This window comes from Paroedura picta, chromosome 4, assembly GCF_049243985.1.
Source record: "Paroedura picta isolate Pp20150507F chromosome 4, Ppicta_v3.0, whole genome shotgun sequence".
Lineage (NCBI taxonomy): Eukaryota > Metazoa > Chordata > Lepidosauria > Squamata > Gekkonidae > Paroedura > Paroedura picta.
This window is the reverse complement of record NC_135372.1, coordinates 67,228,689-67,245,500: the sequence shown is the minus strand read 5'-3', so window position 1 is coordinate 67,245,500 and position 16,812 is coordinate 67,228,689. Positions and strand designations below refer to the sequence as shown.

Genomic DNA, 16,812 nt, shown 5'->3' with positions numbered 1-16,812 from the left:
AAAAGGGCTCCTTTCCCCAGCAAAAATAGAGGGCTATCAATTCTTGGTTTGCCTGCCTGAGTAAAATAGTGGGTTCCTGTCTCCGATGTCGCAATTTTGTTTAAAATAGCCTTGATAATGGCAGGGTACACAAGAATGATAAAATCATAAGGATGGCAGCCTAATCTTCAAAGATGAGCGATCACAGATAAAATGTTAAGTAACTCAGCATTTGAAAGACCAGATTATCTGTCTCCTGGCACAATGTCTCTATATACCCCCTGCCGAGTTCTTTAGAGATGTCACTGACATGTAAAGATGCTAGATCTTACATCCTTGAATTGCTACAGAGAATTCTGTTGCTTGAAGCCATAAGACTGAGATAAATAGTCCCTCATCAGAAATATTAGTTAATCAAACATATGCCTTCCACGTAAGCAAAGTATTTAGATATATACAAGATAAATATATTTTAGAGTGGCTAGTTAAAAATGTCTAAAATAGTTAATTTTGCCATATAATTAGGACTCACAGGTGGGCTATCAATGGGTTAGTGGTTGTTAAACACCTTTTATTATCAGTTTTATGTACTCCAATAAAAACCATACTTACAAGAATTATTAGACATGCCGGTCCTATAAAACTCCATATAAAATTATTCTTTGTGCTGAGCCAACATCTGGGAAAAAAGAAGAAGATTATCTAACACTATGCAAGGCTGGAATTCAAGTGGAATGTTGCCCCCCTTAGACATTTTCTCTTTCTAAGAACTCCATGGATCAGACAGGAAGTGGCTTCCTTTTTTTTTTTTTTTTTTTTACTAATGTTGTTGACCAGAGGAGGTAACTGCAGGCAGATAAGTACCAAAGTATAGAATAGATAAGTACCAAAGTATGGAATCCTTATGATTCTAGAGATTCAATCTGACTATATTAGCTGCTATAAATTTCCTAGATCTGTCCACTCTCCCAGATCTGTCCACTTCCTAGATCTGTCCACTCTACTTGCTTTCTGTCTCTGCCCCACCACACTACTTGATTTTTTTTCTTGGATTCTGACCACCAAGTCTTCCCATCTAGTGTCTCAGTGAAGTTTATTTTACTTGTGGATTTCTTAACATTTCTAACCTGCCCCCCTACGAGTCCCAAGAAAGCTGAAGCCAGTGTAAGTGCTCTTCCCCTAGTAGTAGAGCAGATATCACTTTGAAGATATTAGGTTGAGAAAAAGTCATCAAATGCAGCAATGTATAGGTCCAGTTGTCTGACAAGAGAGGAAAATGCAGCAGCAGACCTCCTATTAAGGTCTCAGTTGGGACTTCTCTCAAAGGACCACTGCTGGCGGGTCCTGTGAGACTGACCTTTTTCTACGTTCTAGCCTCAACAAGCTAGAAAGGTACAATAGCCTACAGTAGTATTTTCACCGGTGCTCTCTTCTCTTGTAGGTCTCCTGCAGCTGCCCAAGCCTCCCCAACTCTACTGAGGTAGTAAGCAGACAATGAGATGAAGTGAGGTGAAGTGAAATTTTCCTGCATAAACTTCCCTTCAGTTTATCCTTTCTCCAACACACTGGCTGTAAGAGGGCAATGCACTAAAAACAGGGAGTCCATCTCCAGCTTATACCTGTTGGCTGAACACAGCTGTGTACCATTAAGGACAATTTACTTTCAAACAAAGTACACAAAAAATCAACAAAACCGAAACACCTTAAAATCATAATATACCAATGTTTTCAGTGAGGCCCATACTGGCATCTGCCACACTTTGTCAAACTACACATGAGAGGCAGAGTTCTGAGGCTCAAAGGTTAGCACATGTATAGTTTGTTATTGGTCCAGTTATCATCTAAAAGACAGACAGGTTCAGATGTAAAGGAATAGTGAGATGAGAGAAAATGTGGTACAGTGTTTAGAAGGATGGACAAGTAAGAGACCAGGATTCAACAGTTCCCTCTAGTAATGAAGCTCACTAGGTGGTTTTGGCACCAATTACCGCCTCTCAGTCCAGACTATTTCAAAACGTTAACTATTTTTATCTCACATTATCACAAAAATTGCCTTCTACTGAGTTCAGACCATTGGTTCATTAAGGTTAGCTTTGTTGATTAAGATAGACAATAGCTGAAACAATAGTTTCAGACAAATGCTTTCCACGTCATCTTCCGCAGTTGAATTCTTCTAACTGGGGTTAAACCTGTGACCTTCTACATTGAACCATAGCTTCTTCCATGGCTCACGATATTCTCAGCTAAATCTGAGATGAATGTTTTAGGTCCTTCCAAAGGAAGCGTTAGGATGCTTAGGGCTGATCCTGCGTTGAGCAGGGGGTTGGACTAGATGGCCTGTATGGCCCCTTCCAACTCTATGATTCTATGATTCTAAGCATAGAAGTGTAAAAAGAAGAGGCAACCTAATTAAGATAAGTGATGAAGTTCAGTAGAGGAGAAACTTTAAAAAGGTGAATAAACAGCTGATAAACCAGGAGCCTATGAAGTTCAGAGTTTCAAAAGAAATAGCATAACAAACTGCTCACTCTAGTAAAATGAAACAATGACTCGAGGTGGTAGATTTCTTAGCTCTACCACTACTGCCTAGCTTTTGTACATATTTTTGTTGATTAACGGGTGGGTTAAAAAACAAATGAATAGATCTTTAACATAATTTGAACAATTAGTTGAAAAAATAGAAACCATAGAAGGGAAATTAATAACAAGATTATATAAAATATTATTAGATAAGTGGCTGCCAAATTCACAATCCATAAAGGAAATATGGGGGCCATTCCGCACAACAATGTTGCTAAATGTTTGCAGTATGCAGAAACGCTATATTTAATAGTGGAATTTCATCATTCCGCACACCTTCAATTCTAGCAGAATATTGAAGTCCCAGTATCGGTCTATTCATTCCCCACAGGTTTCCGGTTTCGCCGGAATTGCAACAAAGGAGGCAATATTTTTCCACACTTCTTCCTGCCTCTGGCTGTCAATCAAACAGAACAGCCAATGAACTGTTGTGTTTGTGCACCCGAAAAGCTCCTTTCCCTATAACAACTGTTTTTTAAAACCCCCAAAACACCAGTAGCAATTATTCATCATCATTCAATGTCTCAGAAAGACCTCTTTTGCTGGCGTAGGAGCTAGCGCCTAATTGTTTACATGCTCTTCAAATAAAAAAAAAAATCCCCCCCCCCCGATGGGTGCAATTTCTGACCGAAATTATGGGCAGTGTCGAACAGGGGGCTGTATTGTGCTCGGAAACTTTAAAGCCAATTGCAGAAGGGAGCTTTGTTTTACTGTTAAGCACTTTTGTGGAGGGACTTCAGCTGAAGAAGCCTCTCTTATTTGTTGCTTTCACTGGTTTAAGGGGGGGAAAATGGCAATCATGTCTCCAGAAGCTCAGGGGCGAGAGCTAGGGAGGGACATTCTTTCTACCGCTATTTTTAGAATGCACATGTCTTTTGCTGATGTGTTGCGGCTTTTGCTCAGAAGTGTAGCATTTTTTTCGGGGGGAATTCACTTTTCTGGATTTCCCCCTAAGCGCTATAAAATTCCGATTGTTGCTGGAGTTTGGCGGGAGTTTTGCGGTTTGTTTACGATGTCATGTGAAACGTTAAATTAATAGCATTTACAAAAGGTAAGACTTTGGCTACATTTAAGTTGTGCGTAATGGCCCTGGGAATCAGAACTTCAAATAAAAATAAAAGAAGAGGATTGGTATAAAATATTTAAGCAAGTTCCTTTTAATTCAATATCCAGGAATGTTCAAGAACATGGTTTAAAATAATTCAGAAATGCTACTATACGCCAATTAGATTATCTTATCTGTTTCTTGAAACAAAAACTGTTTGAGTGGACGTGGCCAGTTGGGGACCTATTGTCATATGTGATGGGATTGCCCAGTAGTTAAAGAATTCTGGGGGGGGGGGAGTTTTAAAGAAATAGAACCATCAGCTTCATTAGCTCTCATAACATGTATTGTAAATAAAAAGCTTTGGTTAATTTTATGATTGTAGCTACCAGAATGGTTATTGCCCAGAATTGGAAAATTGCTGAAAATTTGGTGATAGATAAATGGTGGAACAAACTAAAGCAACTTATGAAACTAGAAAAAATAACTTACAATATAAGAATAATTCAAGGAGTCTGTCAAAAGAATGAATTTGATTTACTTTGGAAAAATGTACAGAATACAAAAAGAAATCTTTAAATAGCAATGTTTAGGAATTAATTATGTAAATATGTTACTTTGTGTATTTAGTTAATCATATTGTGTTTGTTTTTGTGGTTATTGCTAGAATTTTTCCCCACACAGTATTTGTGACAACACGGTTATATTTTTCTTTTCTATATCTAATAATAATTTTTAAAATAGTTAAGAGAAATTGGTGGGTTTTCAGAACAATGGTCTGTGGCAACATTTGCATTCCTAAGAATTTGTAAATTTCCTTTGCTTGAGAATGAACAGCCAACCTTTACTATAGGTTGATCAACGCAGTCCAAATGACACATTGATATGAGGAAGTATGTGTATCACTTGGAGCTCTTTGGAGGAATAGGAATAAGTATCAAATTAAAAAATAAAGTTCATCTGCTACACATGGACAACCCATAGTAAAACAGAGTCCAGTGTGATACTGTGTCTTGTAATGATAAAAATATGTTTTGGTTAACAAATCCCTGAGGAAAATGTTATTTCAAAACTATCCATAATAAAGGCAACATATAAAAACAATGACCTACACATCAGTTCTTCTATAATATTTGTATCCCAGTGCAGCAGAAATTCCAACAACCACTGCTGGGCTCACATAGCCGAAGATATAGAAATTCTTGTGAAGGAATCCTTTATTGTATATTACTCCGACAACTATTAGGTAAAGGTGAATGCCTTCAATGCACATCCATGCAAAGGCAGCTAAGAGGAAGTAATGGAGTAATCCTGCGGTGATTGAACAGAATAGCTAAAAGAGCAAACAGAAAGCAAGGTAAGTGAACACCGTAGAAGACTTTGTATATGTCAAATGAGTTTTAAAAGAATGGATTGCAGTATAAAAGAAAACCCGTTCCACTGAGATTTTTTCTAGTACAAAAATATCCATGCTTCTCATCACTTCTGGAAATAAATGGGGAAAAAACATGCCTATTCATAATTTTTCAAACCAAGCCACATATCCATTTTTTATCTGTCATGCACATGTAAATCCATCCAATAGATCAACTTCCCCTGCTAAAGGCAAAGGTAAAGGTATCCCCTGTGCAAGCACTGGGTCATGTCTGACCCTTGGGGTGACGCCCTCCAGCGTTTTCATGGCAGACTCAATATGGGGTGGTTTGCCAGTGCCTTCCCCAGTCATTACCGTTTACCCCCCAGCAAGCTGGGTACTCATTTTACCCACCTTGGAAGGATGGAAGGCTGAGTCAACCTTGAGCCAGCTGCTGGGATTGAACTCCCAACCTCATGGGCTGACAGCTTCAGACAGCATGTCGCTGCCTTACCACTCTGCACCACAAGAGGCTCTAATCATTCCCCTGCTAATCATATGTATTTTGCAATAAATAACACATTCTAAACTTTTAATTGGGTATAAACTGAGGATACGTGTGCATCTATTCTGTATATGGGGGATAAATAAAGTGTGCTATAGTTTATTTATTTATTTATTATATTTATATACTACCCTCCCCAGAGGCTCACAGATCAACAAAATGGAGCTGGGAGTAGATTGGGGCGTTTCACTACAAATTTAATGCATGTCCCAAGTTTGCAGCAAAATCTGAAATCTAAAATAAATAAATGGGGAAATAAAACTTCACAAAATGATAGGCACAATATCTGCAGACATAAGAATGCCCACCGGTATCTCAGTGGCAGTTTAGGAGGTTGCTAGGCAACCATAACAATATTGCTAAGACTTCCAAGCCATAGTTTCTGTAAAGCAATGATGGGGGCAGGGAGTGGGAATGTACTTGGACAAAACCTTTGAAAGGGTCCTATCTCCATTTCCTGTCATATCTCCTGATAGAGCAGAACTTGACAGCAGCCACTGTGAAACTAGTTCAGCATAGTGGCAGAGGTGGTGGCTCAAGCCAGATTTATTGGTGGAAGTTTCCACCCAGCTAAGCCCAGTCCAACCACCACTGTGCATCCAGACCCAGACCGGGTTAGGCAATGGCCAGAGGAAGGGAAGGAAAGAAACCTTCAGAGAGAAACTGATAAAGGAAGATAAGTTGGGTGGGAGGAAGCAGGAAAAAGGGGAGTGGTTATGGGGAATATCAGAGAAAGGAAAGAGGAAATCATGGGGGAGGGGATACAGAAGAAAATACATCTTCACTGGCAAGTCTTTGCAGGTTCCCTGCTGGTTGTATTCAATTGATTTTAGTTGTGAATTTCCTACATTCTGCAGGGGGTTAGACTAGATGACCCTGGAGCCCTATAATTCTATTATTCTAAATTTTAATAGTTTAACTGTTTTGTATAAACTGCCTTGAGTCTAAAGGAAAAGTGGGATATAAATATTCTGAATGGAGAAATAAATAAAGAAGTAAACCTTGAAAACACATGTTGAAAATGAAAATTATTTTCAATTCTATTTTACAGCCTCATAAAAAATAGAATGTTTAACCTTCTGCTGTCAGCTAGATACTGTTTTATGCATTTTACATATCTTTGTAAGCATGCCTTTACATTAGAGATTCACAGGTTCAGCTTGTATTCCGCTTGCTGGTGGTTAACAAGAGCCAGTTTTTCAATAGACTGTTTTGCCAACCAGTCAGTGTTATGTTATGACTCTTCTCCTCTGTTTGCTATTTGAAGTTCTGGGTTTATATATGTTTGACAATTGAATGTAATGTTTGAAGGCTTTGATAAAGTGCATTCTTCCTCATAAAAGCTTATGCTGCAATAAGTTCATTAATCTTTATGGTACAACAAAATGCTTTGTTATTTCCTCTACAGATGAATGAACCAAGGGCCTATGGAGGATGTTAGCTGTTTTGGATTCCCAGTGGAAGTCATTTATCATTACAGATAAGACAGAGGAAATGAGAAGGAGAGAACACATTGGTAGACGATTCATGCTTCAGTTTTTCTTTTGATTCAGTTCTTTTGTTCCCTTTTCTATTTGTCTAATATAGATTGTGGGAGGGAGGGCAGCATGGTAAACCTGGTCTTAGAAGCTAAGCAGGGTTGGAAGGGAGACCACAAAGAAAGACTCTGCAGAGGAAGGCAGTGGCAAACTACTTCTGCTTCTTATTTGCTTTATAGTCCCTTGTTTATTATTATTATTATTATTATTATTATTATTATTATTATTTATTTATTTATTTATTTATTTATTTATTTATTTACCGCCTCTCCCAACAGGCTCGAGGCGGGTCACAACAACTAACCCCATTAAAATTCTCATTAAAACATCAATCTACTAACATGACGGCTAAAAATCCCATCCCTCCCCCAATTATCAAAGAGGTGAAGAGGAAAGGATAGGGGAGTAGTTTGCAACTTGATGGCATTTTACAAACACACACATTCAATGATGATTGTAATTCTCCCTGACCCTCAGGGTGGCTGATTTAAATAAATTATCAGTATTCAGCATACTAAAATTAGCACTAGTGATATTTACAATTAAATAAAATCACAAGAGCGCAGCAAGCAGCATTCTTGTACACTGGAGACAGAAAAGGTAAATCAGAATAATTCCTGTTGGAACTGTTAAGTTTTTCTTCCTATTGCTGAAACATTTGTCTTTAAACAAAACTAATACCATGTCTCCAGTGTTCTTCATTAAGGTGCCCATCATGGATTGCCTGGAATCCTTAGAAAAGACTCTTAAATTCCCACACAACTGGTTATGTGTAAATTCAAATGTCAGTATTCACATAAAGATGAAAAAATGCTAAATTCATATTTGAGAATGGCAGAGTAAAGCATCCGTTTTTGTTCCAAATGAAGAAACAACAAAGAAAGTACACACACCTGATTACTGCTCATGTTAATTCCAACAAGAAAGATAAGCTCTGCCAGGAAAAGACTGCAACAGAGATTTTTATGAATTGTTGTTCTCGTACTTTGTATTTCACTGAAGAACCAGAATGTGAAAATGCACACGGAGAGGCAAATCAACGAGATAATTATTCCTAGCTGAGTGATTCTTGTAAGAATATAATCCTTGACATCCTGGGGGGGGAAATTATAATATAACATTAAAGTGAAATGGCTCAATAACTTCTTTAAAACTTTATTTGATAATACAATCCCGGGTTTCTATTCCTTCACCCCTACAAATCTTTTTAATTTTGCATAATCATTTTGTATAATCATGGTACAAATAATTTCTGTAAAATTATTCCCTATGTCAGGCATAATGCTTTGGGAAAAAAATCAATAGCAGGACCTTGACTGTGATCCAATATCTATTGTATGCAACTGCAGACTATGTACCAAATGTTGGGTGCAAGAAAAGGTCTTATTTCCAGCAGTTCACTTGGTAAGCAGAAAAGGAGATGCCCTTACCACCTTTGTGCTGCTTAACAGGTGATCAGCATCTTCAAAGATGGCAATGCATATTATCTGTTACAATGACAGAAGAGCAGAAATACTGGATTGGATCCAGCCAGTGGTTTGGGTTGTATTTTTTGCCCCATCTTGGCTAGTTTCAACTTCTGTTCCACATGGCTCTTGTTTGTGCATGTCCCATGAGCCCAATCACAGCCTTTTTGATTGTCAAAGGGGGACCCTTTCCTCCCAGTTTCATCAGTGGAAACACTGGTTGTATCCAACCCACTGTATATCCCAAAGGCACATGCATTTGATAGATACAGTATTGTGATAGTTAGCAGCATAAGTGCAGTTAGTGCTTAACATTAGTTTTTAATATGTGCTGACTGTAGTGAAAAAGGTGGGGTTGTATACATAGAGCTTTCCAGCTTCAGTTTGGAAAATTCCTGGGGTGTATTTTGGGGAGGACAACACTTGGGGTGGGGAAGAAACTCAGCAGGTTATAATGCTATGAAGTCCACCCTCCAAAGCAGCCATTTTCTTCATGGGAACTGATGTCTGCAGTCAAGGGAGATATCCAGGCCTCACCTGGAGGATGGCAATCCTAGCATAAAAATGCATCACAACCAAGCACTTCCCTACTGCCATTTGCTACCTGGATTAGGGCTGCCAGTCTATCCCCTATCCTCAGCTCCTCTATTCCACCCCTGCTCAGGTGGTAAAATGAGAACAGCTGTGGCTTGTCAGAATTTTGTTGAAGGGTGTGATATACAAGGATAATAAAGTATTATGTGAACTATACTGCAGTTCAGTACCAAGAATAAAGATGGGTGAACTGTTTACTCAGCTCTTAGAGTAGGCAGCTATTATTGTAAAAGAGAAAAATGTACATCCCATTGTCATAATGGTTTTTGAGAGATTCTGGAAGTGTAAAGATCAGGGACAATTTAACCATGGAAGTATTTAATTCTGAAGAATTATCCCTTTGTGTATTGCCTCAGCAAGGAAAAGTGATGGAACCAGGTGACAGAGGTGGAAACAGTACTTCAAATTCAAAGTGGAAAAGATTCTATGCTTTAAAGAAAGGTGCCAGTCCGTAAAAGAAATTAATGAATGCTACATTAAAAAGCACTTACAACATCTGAGTCATTTGAGGACATCAAAACAGCAAAATGAGTCAGATGATTACATCTGCATGAGGTATGAGTACTATTAAAATGTGCTCTCTCACATCCTTCTGTAGACCAGTTTCCTTCCATTGTGTCTTCTGAATAATTCCAAAATGCACATTTAATATCCTTTTTGTCCATAGCCTGGAAGGAAATCAAATGTATTATGGAGGGGGGCAGAATCACACAATAAGAAAGCTTTGTTACATTAGTAAAATCAATCCATTACTTGGTTATATTCTGATACAGGAACCCCTAGTCCTTTCATTTAATAATACAGGGTAACAAGCAGCACATCAATAAAAACAAAAGCAAAACAAGGAAATCTATATAAACATGAGGCAAAATGGGTAAACATACCAAAAAAAGATATATCTGCTTTATAATACTTTTCAAAACTTCTCCCTTAATTCTACCATAAACAGGCATCATGACATCTACATCTACATCTACACCTATTCTTTTAAGGGCCAAGATGTTTCACAGTTAATTAAATTACTCTTCTTATACCCACCTTTAGGCCCTGAACTTCATGTCTTGCTTAGAACACCCTTTGGTTGTCTGTTACATAAGAGCACTTTCACCCACCCGCCCTCATGCTTTGGCAAACAGAAAGCAGTGGAAGGGACAGGAGTCTATAGAGTGAAGAGAATGGGAAGGCTGCACAGAGGTAGGAATGTCTAATGAAAATTATGCTGTCTGCAATGCCGGGGGGGGGGGGGGAGGCTGCCACTTTCGCTGTGCCCTTCACTGGCTGGCCATGGTTTCCTTTGTGTATTTGCTGTTTGCGCAGCATGTGGGGAGGGGAAGACGTGGCAGGGAGAGTATAATGTGGGGAGGGGGGAAATCACTCGATTAAGTATCATGCTATTGCAGACGGGAGGTGTCTTGTCATTTTGGCCACTGTGCAGAAATCCCCCAGGTTTCCCAAATTCACTTCCAACATTCTGTCAGATTACATTAGAGTGTTCAATACTTCATGAAACGGCCAGGCTGGTTGTCTTGGGGGACTTGAGCATTCATGTAGAGGAGAAGCTCAAGATTTCATAGCCTCAATGACAAACATGGGTCTGCCTCAGGAAATAACTAGTCCTAAACGTTGTGCAGGTCACACTCTTGATCTAGTATTTCATTCTGGACTGGAGGGAAATTATCTGAGGGTGAAAGAATTGACAATGTTTCCATTAGCATGGACAGATCACTACCTGCTTGGGTTTAGATTTACAAGGAAAAATAAGAGCCTCTTGTGGCGCAGAGTGGTAAGGCAGCAGACATGCAGTCTGAAGCTCTGCCCATGAGGCTGGGAGTTCAATCCCAGCAGCCGGTTCAAGGTTGACTCAGCCTTCCATCCTTCCGAGGTGGGTAAAATGAGTACCCAGCTTGCTGGGGGGTAAACAGTAATGACTGGGGAAGGCACTTGCAAACCATCCCGTACTGAGTCTGCCATGAAAACGCTAGAGGGCGTCACCCCAAGGGTCAGACATGACCTGGTGCTTGCACAGGGGATACCTTTACCTTTAGTATTACTATTCAGATGATCTACCATCAGAGCCAGATTTATCCAAATGAGTTTCTGACAGTTGTTGGAGATTTTTCTATTGATATGGTTAGAGCTCCTTTTGATGCCTTGGCTGACCTCTAGAATGAGGACAATATCTGGGCAAATGTTACCATCACTCCAGATGCTGTTTCTCAAGTGTTAGAGCCCAGGTAGCCTTAAGAGAAGGGGTAGTCACCAAACCTTGAAACAGGCTGTGATAAATCCACTTCTAAAGAAGCCCACCCTTGACACAGGAGATCACAATTATTATCAACCACTCAAATGATCTATTGGCAGGCAGGAGGCCTGTTTTGGCAGAGTAAGATGCGACTCGTTTGATGGCTTTAAACAGGCCACAGCTTTTATTAAACAACCTCCACAGAGGGTTGGCGCTGCACAGGGGAATGAGCCAGGACTAGGCAGTCCACAGACTGAACCACCCCGCAGCCAAAAACCTATGCAGAGTCCATCATGGTTCCCCGCTGGGAATACGGACTTATAGAATTTTTGGCTTGCCTAATGCTGGGAGATAACCCGGTTGGAGGGCCAAAGGGTGCAAACCACCTTGATTTACCTCCAGAGTTATTCGGTCACCAATGAGCTACTTTAGCCTACCCCGCCGGGTCGGGACACTGCTCATTGCAACCACCCCCTTAAGGAGGCCCCAATCCCCGCAGGGAGGCTGATCGCATACCGGTTCCCTGAACTGACTCATTCTCCTGTGCCAACACGCTGTGACAAACATAACATTAACAGAAACATTATAACACAGGGAGGGAGGGTGGGATCTCTTGCTCGCTCTTGGGCAAAAGGCGGGAGGAGATCTGGCAGCGTTCTTAAGACGCTGATAGCCCCACCTCCGCTCCAATTGTGCAGCCGGCGAGGCAAGCCGCCGCTGCTGCCGCCGGCTGCCGCTGGGAGAAGACAGCTGGGCCGTCGCTCCTCACCCCCAGCCTCTGCCCGCCAACCACCGCCGCGGGTAAGTCTGCTTCGCTCCATTCTTGAGTTATGGGATTTACTTCTGTTTTTAAACTCTTTTTAATATTGCTTTAATGATGGATGTTTGTAAGGAGTTTTATTTTAATGGTTTTATAATGTATTTTATCATGGATGTTTTAAATGGTTAGCTGTTCTGGCTGTCCTTGTAAGGGCAGAAAGACAGGATATGATAAATAAGAATAAGAATCTCTGTTAGAGAGGAAAAAACCAAATAGAATGTGACTACTCAACTCATCAGCAAAAGCAGTGTTACTACTTTATGCACTAAGCAGGAACAGAGGCTGAAAAATGTTCAGTACAGTTAGAGTTAACATGTAGCCAAGTGTTTTTGTAGGTTTAAATTAGATCATATATTTCATGGCCTACCACATTTTACCCAACCATTTCTGTGTCTCCAGGTAGCATAATAGATGCAATAGATGTACACCTTCTAATTGGTGAATGTGGAGAGGTGAGAAGAAACTTGGATTACACTAACCAATTATTGACAAGTCTGTTGTAGAACCGGCATGCAGTTATTATTATGGTCAATCCCCATCAGTGCTTTCTAGTGGTAGCATCTCCTTTTCCTTGTGTTTGCGGGGTGGAACTCAGGATAGTGATTTTCTTTCTAATCATAATATGCACATATAAACAAACAACGTAACTGTGGGTAAAGCTCCAAGCCAACACACTATTGCTACACATTACAAAATAATTTACAGTGTTAGTTTCAAATCAGAATAATTAAAAAGAAAACTTACCTGGGTGTGTTTTAAAGTAAATGTTATTTTCTCCACTGGGTAGAGCATAGGTTGAGTGGAGCTAATTGTGACAGCTATAACTGATGAAGCTACTGTCCCTTCAGACTCTGGATTTTCCTTTGATGAGAAGTTCCGTGTTGATGAAAACAGGGAGCCAATACTGCTGTAGTGCAGAAACACAACTGCTACAGTGCCTGTCAATTAAACAGACTATGCTTAGTGGTTTGTGTGTATATTACAAACTGTATAATGGCACTGGAGAATTTCAGGAAACCCAAAACAGTGGATACTAGTATTGCTCTCAGATAGAAATGTTGTTGAATATTGAACTTAAAATGTTTTAGAGACAATGGCTTGGATCGCATGGTACAAGGAGCCTTTATATTATGTTAGGCACTCAAGCTATTCTGTTTATAGAAGAATCTTCTTTGGCAGGGGGAATCTCCTTGTAGTGAAAGAAAATGACTGTTAGTGGAACAAATCCATGAGATCCTACCCAGTATCTCTTCCATTGGAATTAAAATTGGATGTTTGTATGAAATTAAGCAGAGGGCATAGATTCTTAATCCCTTCTTTCATTTCCTCAGTGTGCTCTCCATTGTGCAGGACATGCTGCACTGGGAATTATGCAGCTTCTACTGAGTCTTGCAATAAGCAGAAAGTATTTAGTACCAGAGAACCACACTTTGGAATGGAATGCCACCTTTACAACAAAGACATGCTGCAGAAAAAAAGAAGAGATTTCAAAATATATTCGCTTGAATTTTAGCAAAGTTTTCCATTCTCCTTCAAAAGTATATTGCAGGCATGCATTTTATGGAGGAAGACAGATTATTCATCAGGTGTGTGAGTTCAGATTGCTATGACCTACACATGCTTTTAAAGTAGCCAGGAATGTAAAATATACCTGCTGTGATCTTCAGGCTGGCATCTCACTAACTGAGTTATCCAATACACACTGCAGTTTGATGCATAAAAAATGAATATATAAAAGTTTCTCTGATGGTGGTTAAAAATAGAGAAATTCAATGCTTCATTAGATTAAAAAAAACAGAAATCCAATTATATCACATTCTCTTAAATAAAAAAAAAGAAATTGACAAGATGGGAGGGAAAGGTGGTAAAAGGGCAGAGGACAGCCTAGCGATGTGTTTCTCACCCCCTTGTGTGATGCACAATTTGGGAGGAAGAAGGGGTGGCTGTAGACAAGAAAGTCTTATCTTTATTTCTGGCACTACTATTGAACCCTGATTCTCATAAGACATGTGTGTGTGTGTGTGGGGGGGGGGGGTTATAATCTTGTCAGCTTAGACAAGATGATGGCAGGAACACCTTACACAAAAATGACAACCTGGAAGTGAAACAAGGTTTTAAGAATCTCTCCTTACAATTTCAAAAGGTACCCCCTGCCTGAAACTGCAGCAGAATGTCTATGGTGGAGTCATGGACTTGGGGAGGGGGGGGGGAGAAAATCTGATGGCGTCATTTCTGCTTTATTTCCTTTCATTTGGGGATCAAGAAAGGGGAGGGGGCAAAATAAATGAACAAACAGTGATAGGAAATGAACTGAGCCCTGAATGGAGCTAAAGCCATGTAGATGCAAAACAAAAGCCCAACCCACCTGTGAAATGAAAGTGAGCTGGCATGCAGAAGAGGAAAATACACCCAAGAGGAATGCATGGCAAAAGCAAATGGAAAGACTAGTGCATAAGCCCCACAGATGTCATATTAAATTGGTAGCAAACCTAATGGATAGAAACCACCATAGTCAAGACTGTCTGACATCTAAACAGAATATGGCCCAAGTATCAAGAATTATAAGCCAATTAGGGTCAGGGTCACCTGGAATCCTGCAGCCGTGTACTTATTTCTTTAGCGTGTAACCATGCTAGCATCTGGAGGGCAATCCTTAGGGAAAGGAGCTCTACAACTTTGAAGGTACCACAGAGAAAGCATTGTTCCTTCTCACCACACACTATTATCTCCATACCACATTCTAAGTGACATGATACTAATAGACTTGTAGAAAGCTTAATCAAAGTGAAAACAATATAAGCGAAAACTGCCCCACTGCACGCTGATGGGATCACTTTTCTGTGTCTTCACTTGCATGCCCACTGTTTCCAATGCTGCTGATATATTTACTCCCCTGACTTTTTTTTTTTGCAAAGGAGAGTGCCATTCAGCCTCTCTGTCCTCCTTCCCCAAGCCACTCTTTTTTCCCTAACCATTTGAAGTCGATGTCTCCTTTTTCTTTGCAGAGATCTTTATAGTATCACCTCCCATGTGCACATGTTGGTGAATGTGGTCCATTTGTTGCATATCAAAGGCAAAAACTTTGAAAGCTGTAAAAGAAAAAAAGAAGAAAGAAGGGTGAAAAACCCCCTTTGGAAAAGGCAGTTCCATCTCAGCCTAGCATAAGTTACTTTTCTGTAATAAAGGTTACGCTGGACTGCTCAATTATTGCTGATTTTTAAAAGCCCAGAGTTCTGCCAGATATTTCAAGGGGAAAAAAGCCCATTAATGTGGTACATGTTTGCTCTAAATCCCTAGACTTTGTTATTCATAGTAGGCATACATCCTTTATTTCCATTCTTGTACCTTTTCATTCTTTCCTTGGAAAATGCAGCCTCTAATTTGCTTTGCATTAAATGAGGATCTGGAAAGAATAATGGAAGCTACTTTAGAAAAAGCTGCTGCTTTATTAAGAATGCATTTCTGAAAGAGAATACCAATTGCAGTCTTTAAAAGCACAGGAGAAGATACCATTGAATGGTATTTATTTTACAATATTTTTTATTATTATTTGTCGAGTGAATATTTTACCGTTCTCTCACACAAAGATATGGAATGTCCATTCCACTTTGCTATAATGTTTGCTGTCAAAAATCTAAACAACACAGCCAAATATTACCCCTCAGGACAAAAAACACTTTAGAGGACACAGAGTCCTTTAGCTTGCTCATCACTGTACAGTTTTTTAAGCTTCCCTTTCCCTGGGAAAGGAACCAGAAAGTCAATCAGATGTTTTGTTCAAAGCAAACAAAAACTTGACTAATGGGTAGAATGGCATAGCAGGGCTGTGTGTGGCATACTGCAGAGGCATACCAACATTATCTGGGCTTTTCAGTACACCACATTTCAATGACTGTTTTAAGGCATATAAGAAATAATATCTGCTGGACTGAGTTCTCCCTAAAAGCTCAAATGACTAAACTGAGGTAATCATACTTTGGACACCTTATAAGAAGACAAGAGTTACTGAAAAAGACAATAATGCTAGAAAAAATTAAAGGCAGCAGGAAAACAAAACCCAATATGAGGTGGAGTGACTCCATCAAGAAAGGGATGGGTCTCAGTTTGCAAGACCTGAACAAAGCTGTTAACAAAGGACACTTTGAAGGACATTATTTTTGGATTTATAAATAGGAAGTGACTGAATGGCACATACACAAACCGACTGGAATTTAAGATGGTAGCTATAATTTAAAAAGCTAGGTAACAGCTTTTTTGTTGTTGTTCAGCTCATGAAAAGACAATCTATAATTTGATCCTTTCCTTATCCCAAGAAGCATGCATGATTCTCCTCTCTTCCATCTTATCATTACTACAACCCCATGAAGAAACTAAGTCTAAGATTCTAAGGCTCCCTTCCAGGGAGCTTTAAGACTGAGCTGGGAGTTGAACCCTGGCCTTTTCTCTGTTAGACTGACACTCTTAATTACTGTATCACTCTGTCTTTGAAGTGGTTCTGAAAACTGATTCTGGTACTGGAGTGAGTACTCAGATGCTTGAGCTCAGCTGAGGTCATGATCATGGACAAGAGCCATGCTGCACGTTGCTATCCTTCCATCTCAATTACCCAACCTGGATAGTCCAGGCAAT

At 39.7% G+C, this 16,812-nt stretch overlaps 1 protein-coding gene across 4 annotated transcripts in view; it reads right to left on the bottom strand.

Moving 5' to 3' along the window:
- ADGRL4 (adhesion G protein-coupled receptor L4) overlaps nucleotides 1-16,812 on the bottom strand; it is a 119,047-nt gene that overhangs the window by 19,307 nt on the left and 82,928 nt on the right. For 3 of the 4 annotated variants that reach the window (XM_077333228.1, XM_077333229.1, XM_077333231.1), the window contains 6 exons: nucleotides 15,156-15,272; nucleotides 12,928-13,121; nucleotides 9,613-9,789; nucleotides 7,955-8,155; nucleotides 4,717-4,937; nucleotides 592-658 (listed from right to left, as the gene is read on the bottom strand). In XM_077333228.1, the coding sequence (XP_077189343.1) occupies nucleotides 592-658; nucleotides 4,717-4,937; nucleotides 7,955-8,155; nucleotides 9,613-9,789; nucleotides 12,928-13,121; nucleotides 15,156-15,272 (977 nt within the window). The remainder of the gene's footprint in view (nucleotides 1-591; nucleotides 659-4,716; nucleotides 4,938-7,954; nucleotides 8,156-9,612; nucleotides 9,790-12,927; nucleotides 13,122-15,155; nucleotides 15,273-16,812) is intronic. The other variant, XM_077333232.1, reaches the window with a different exon arrangement.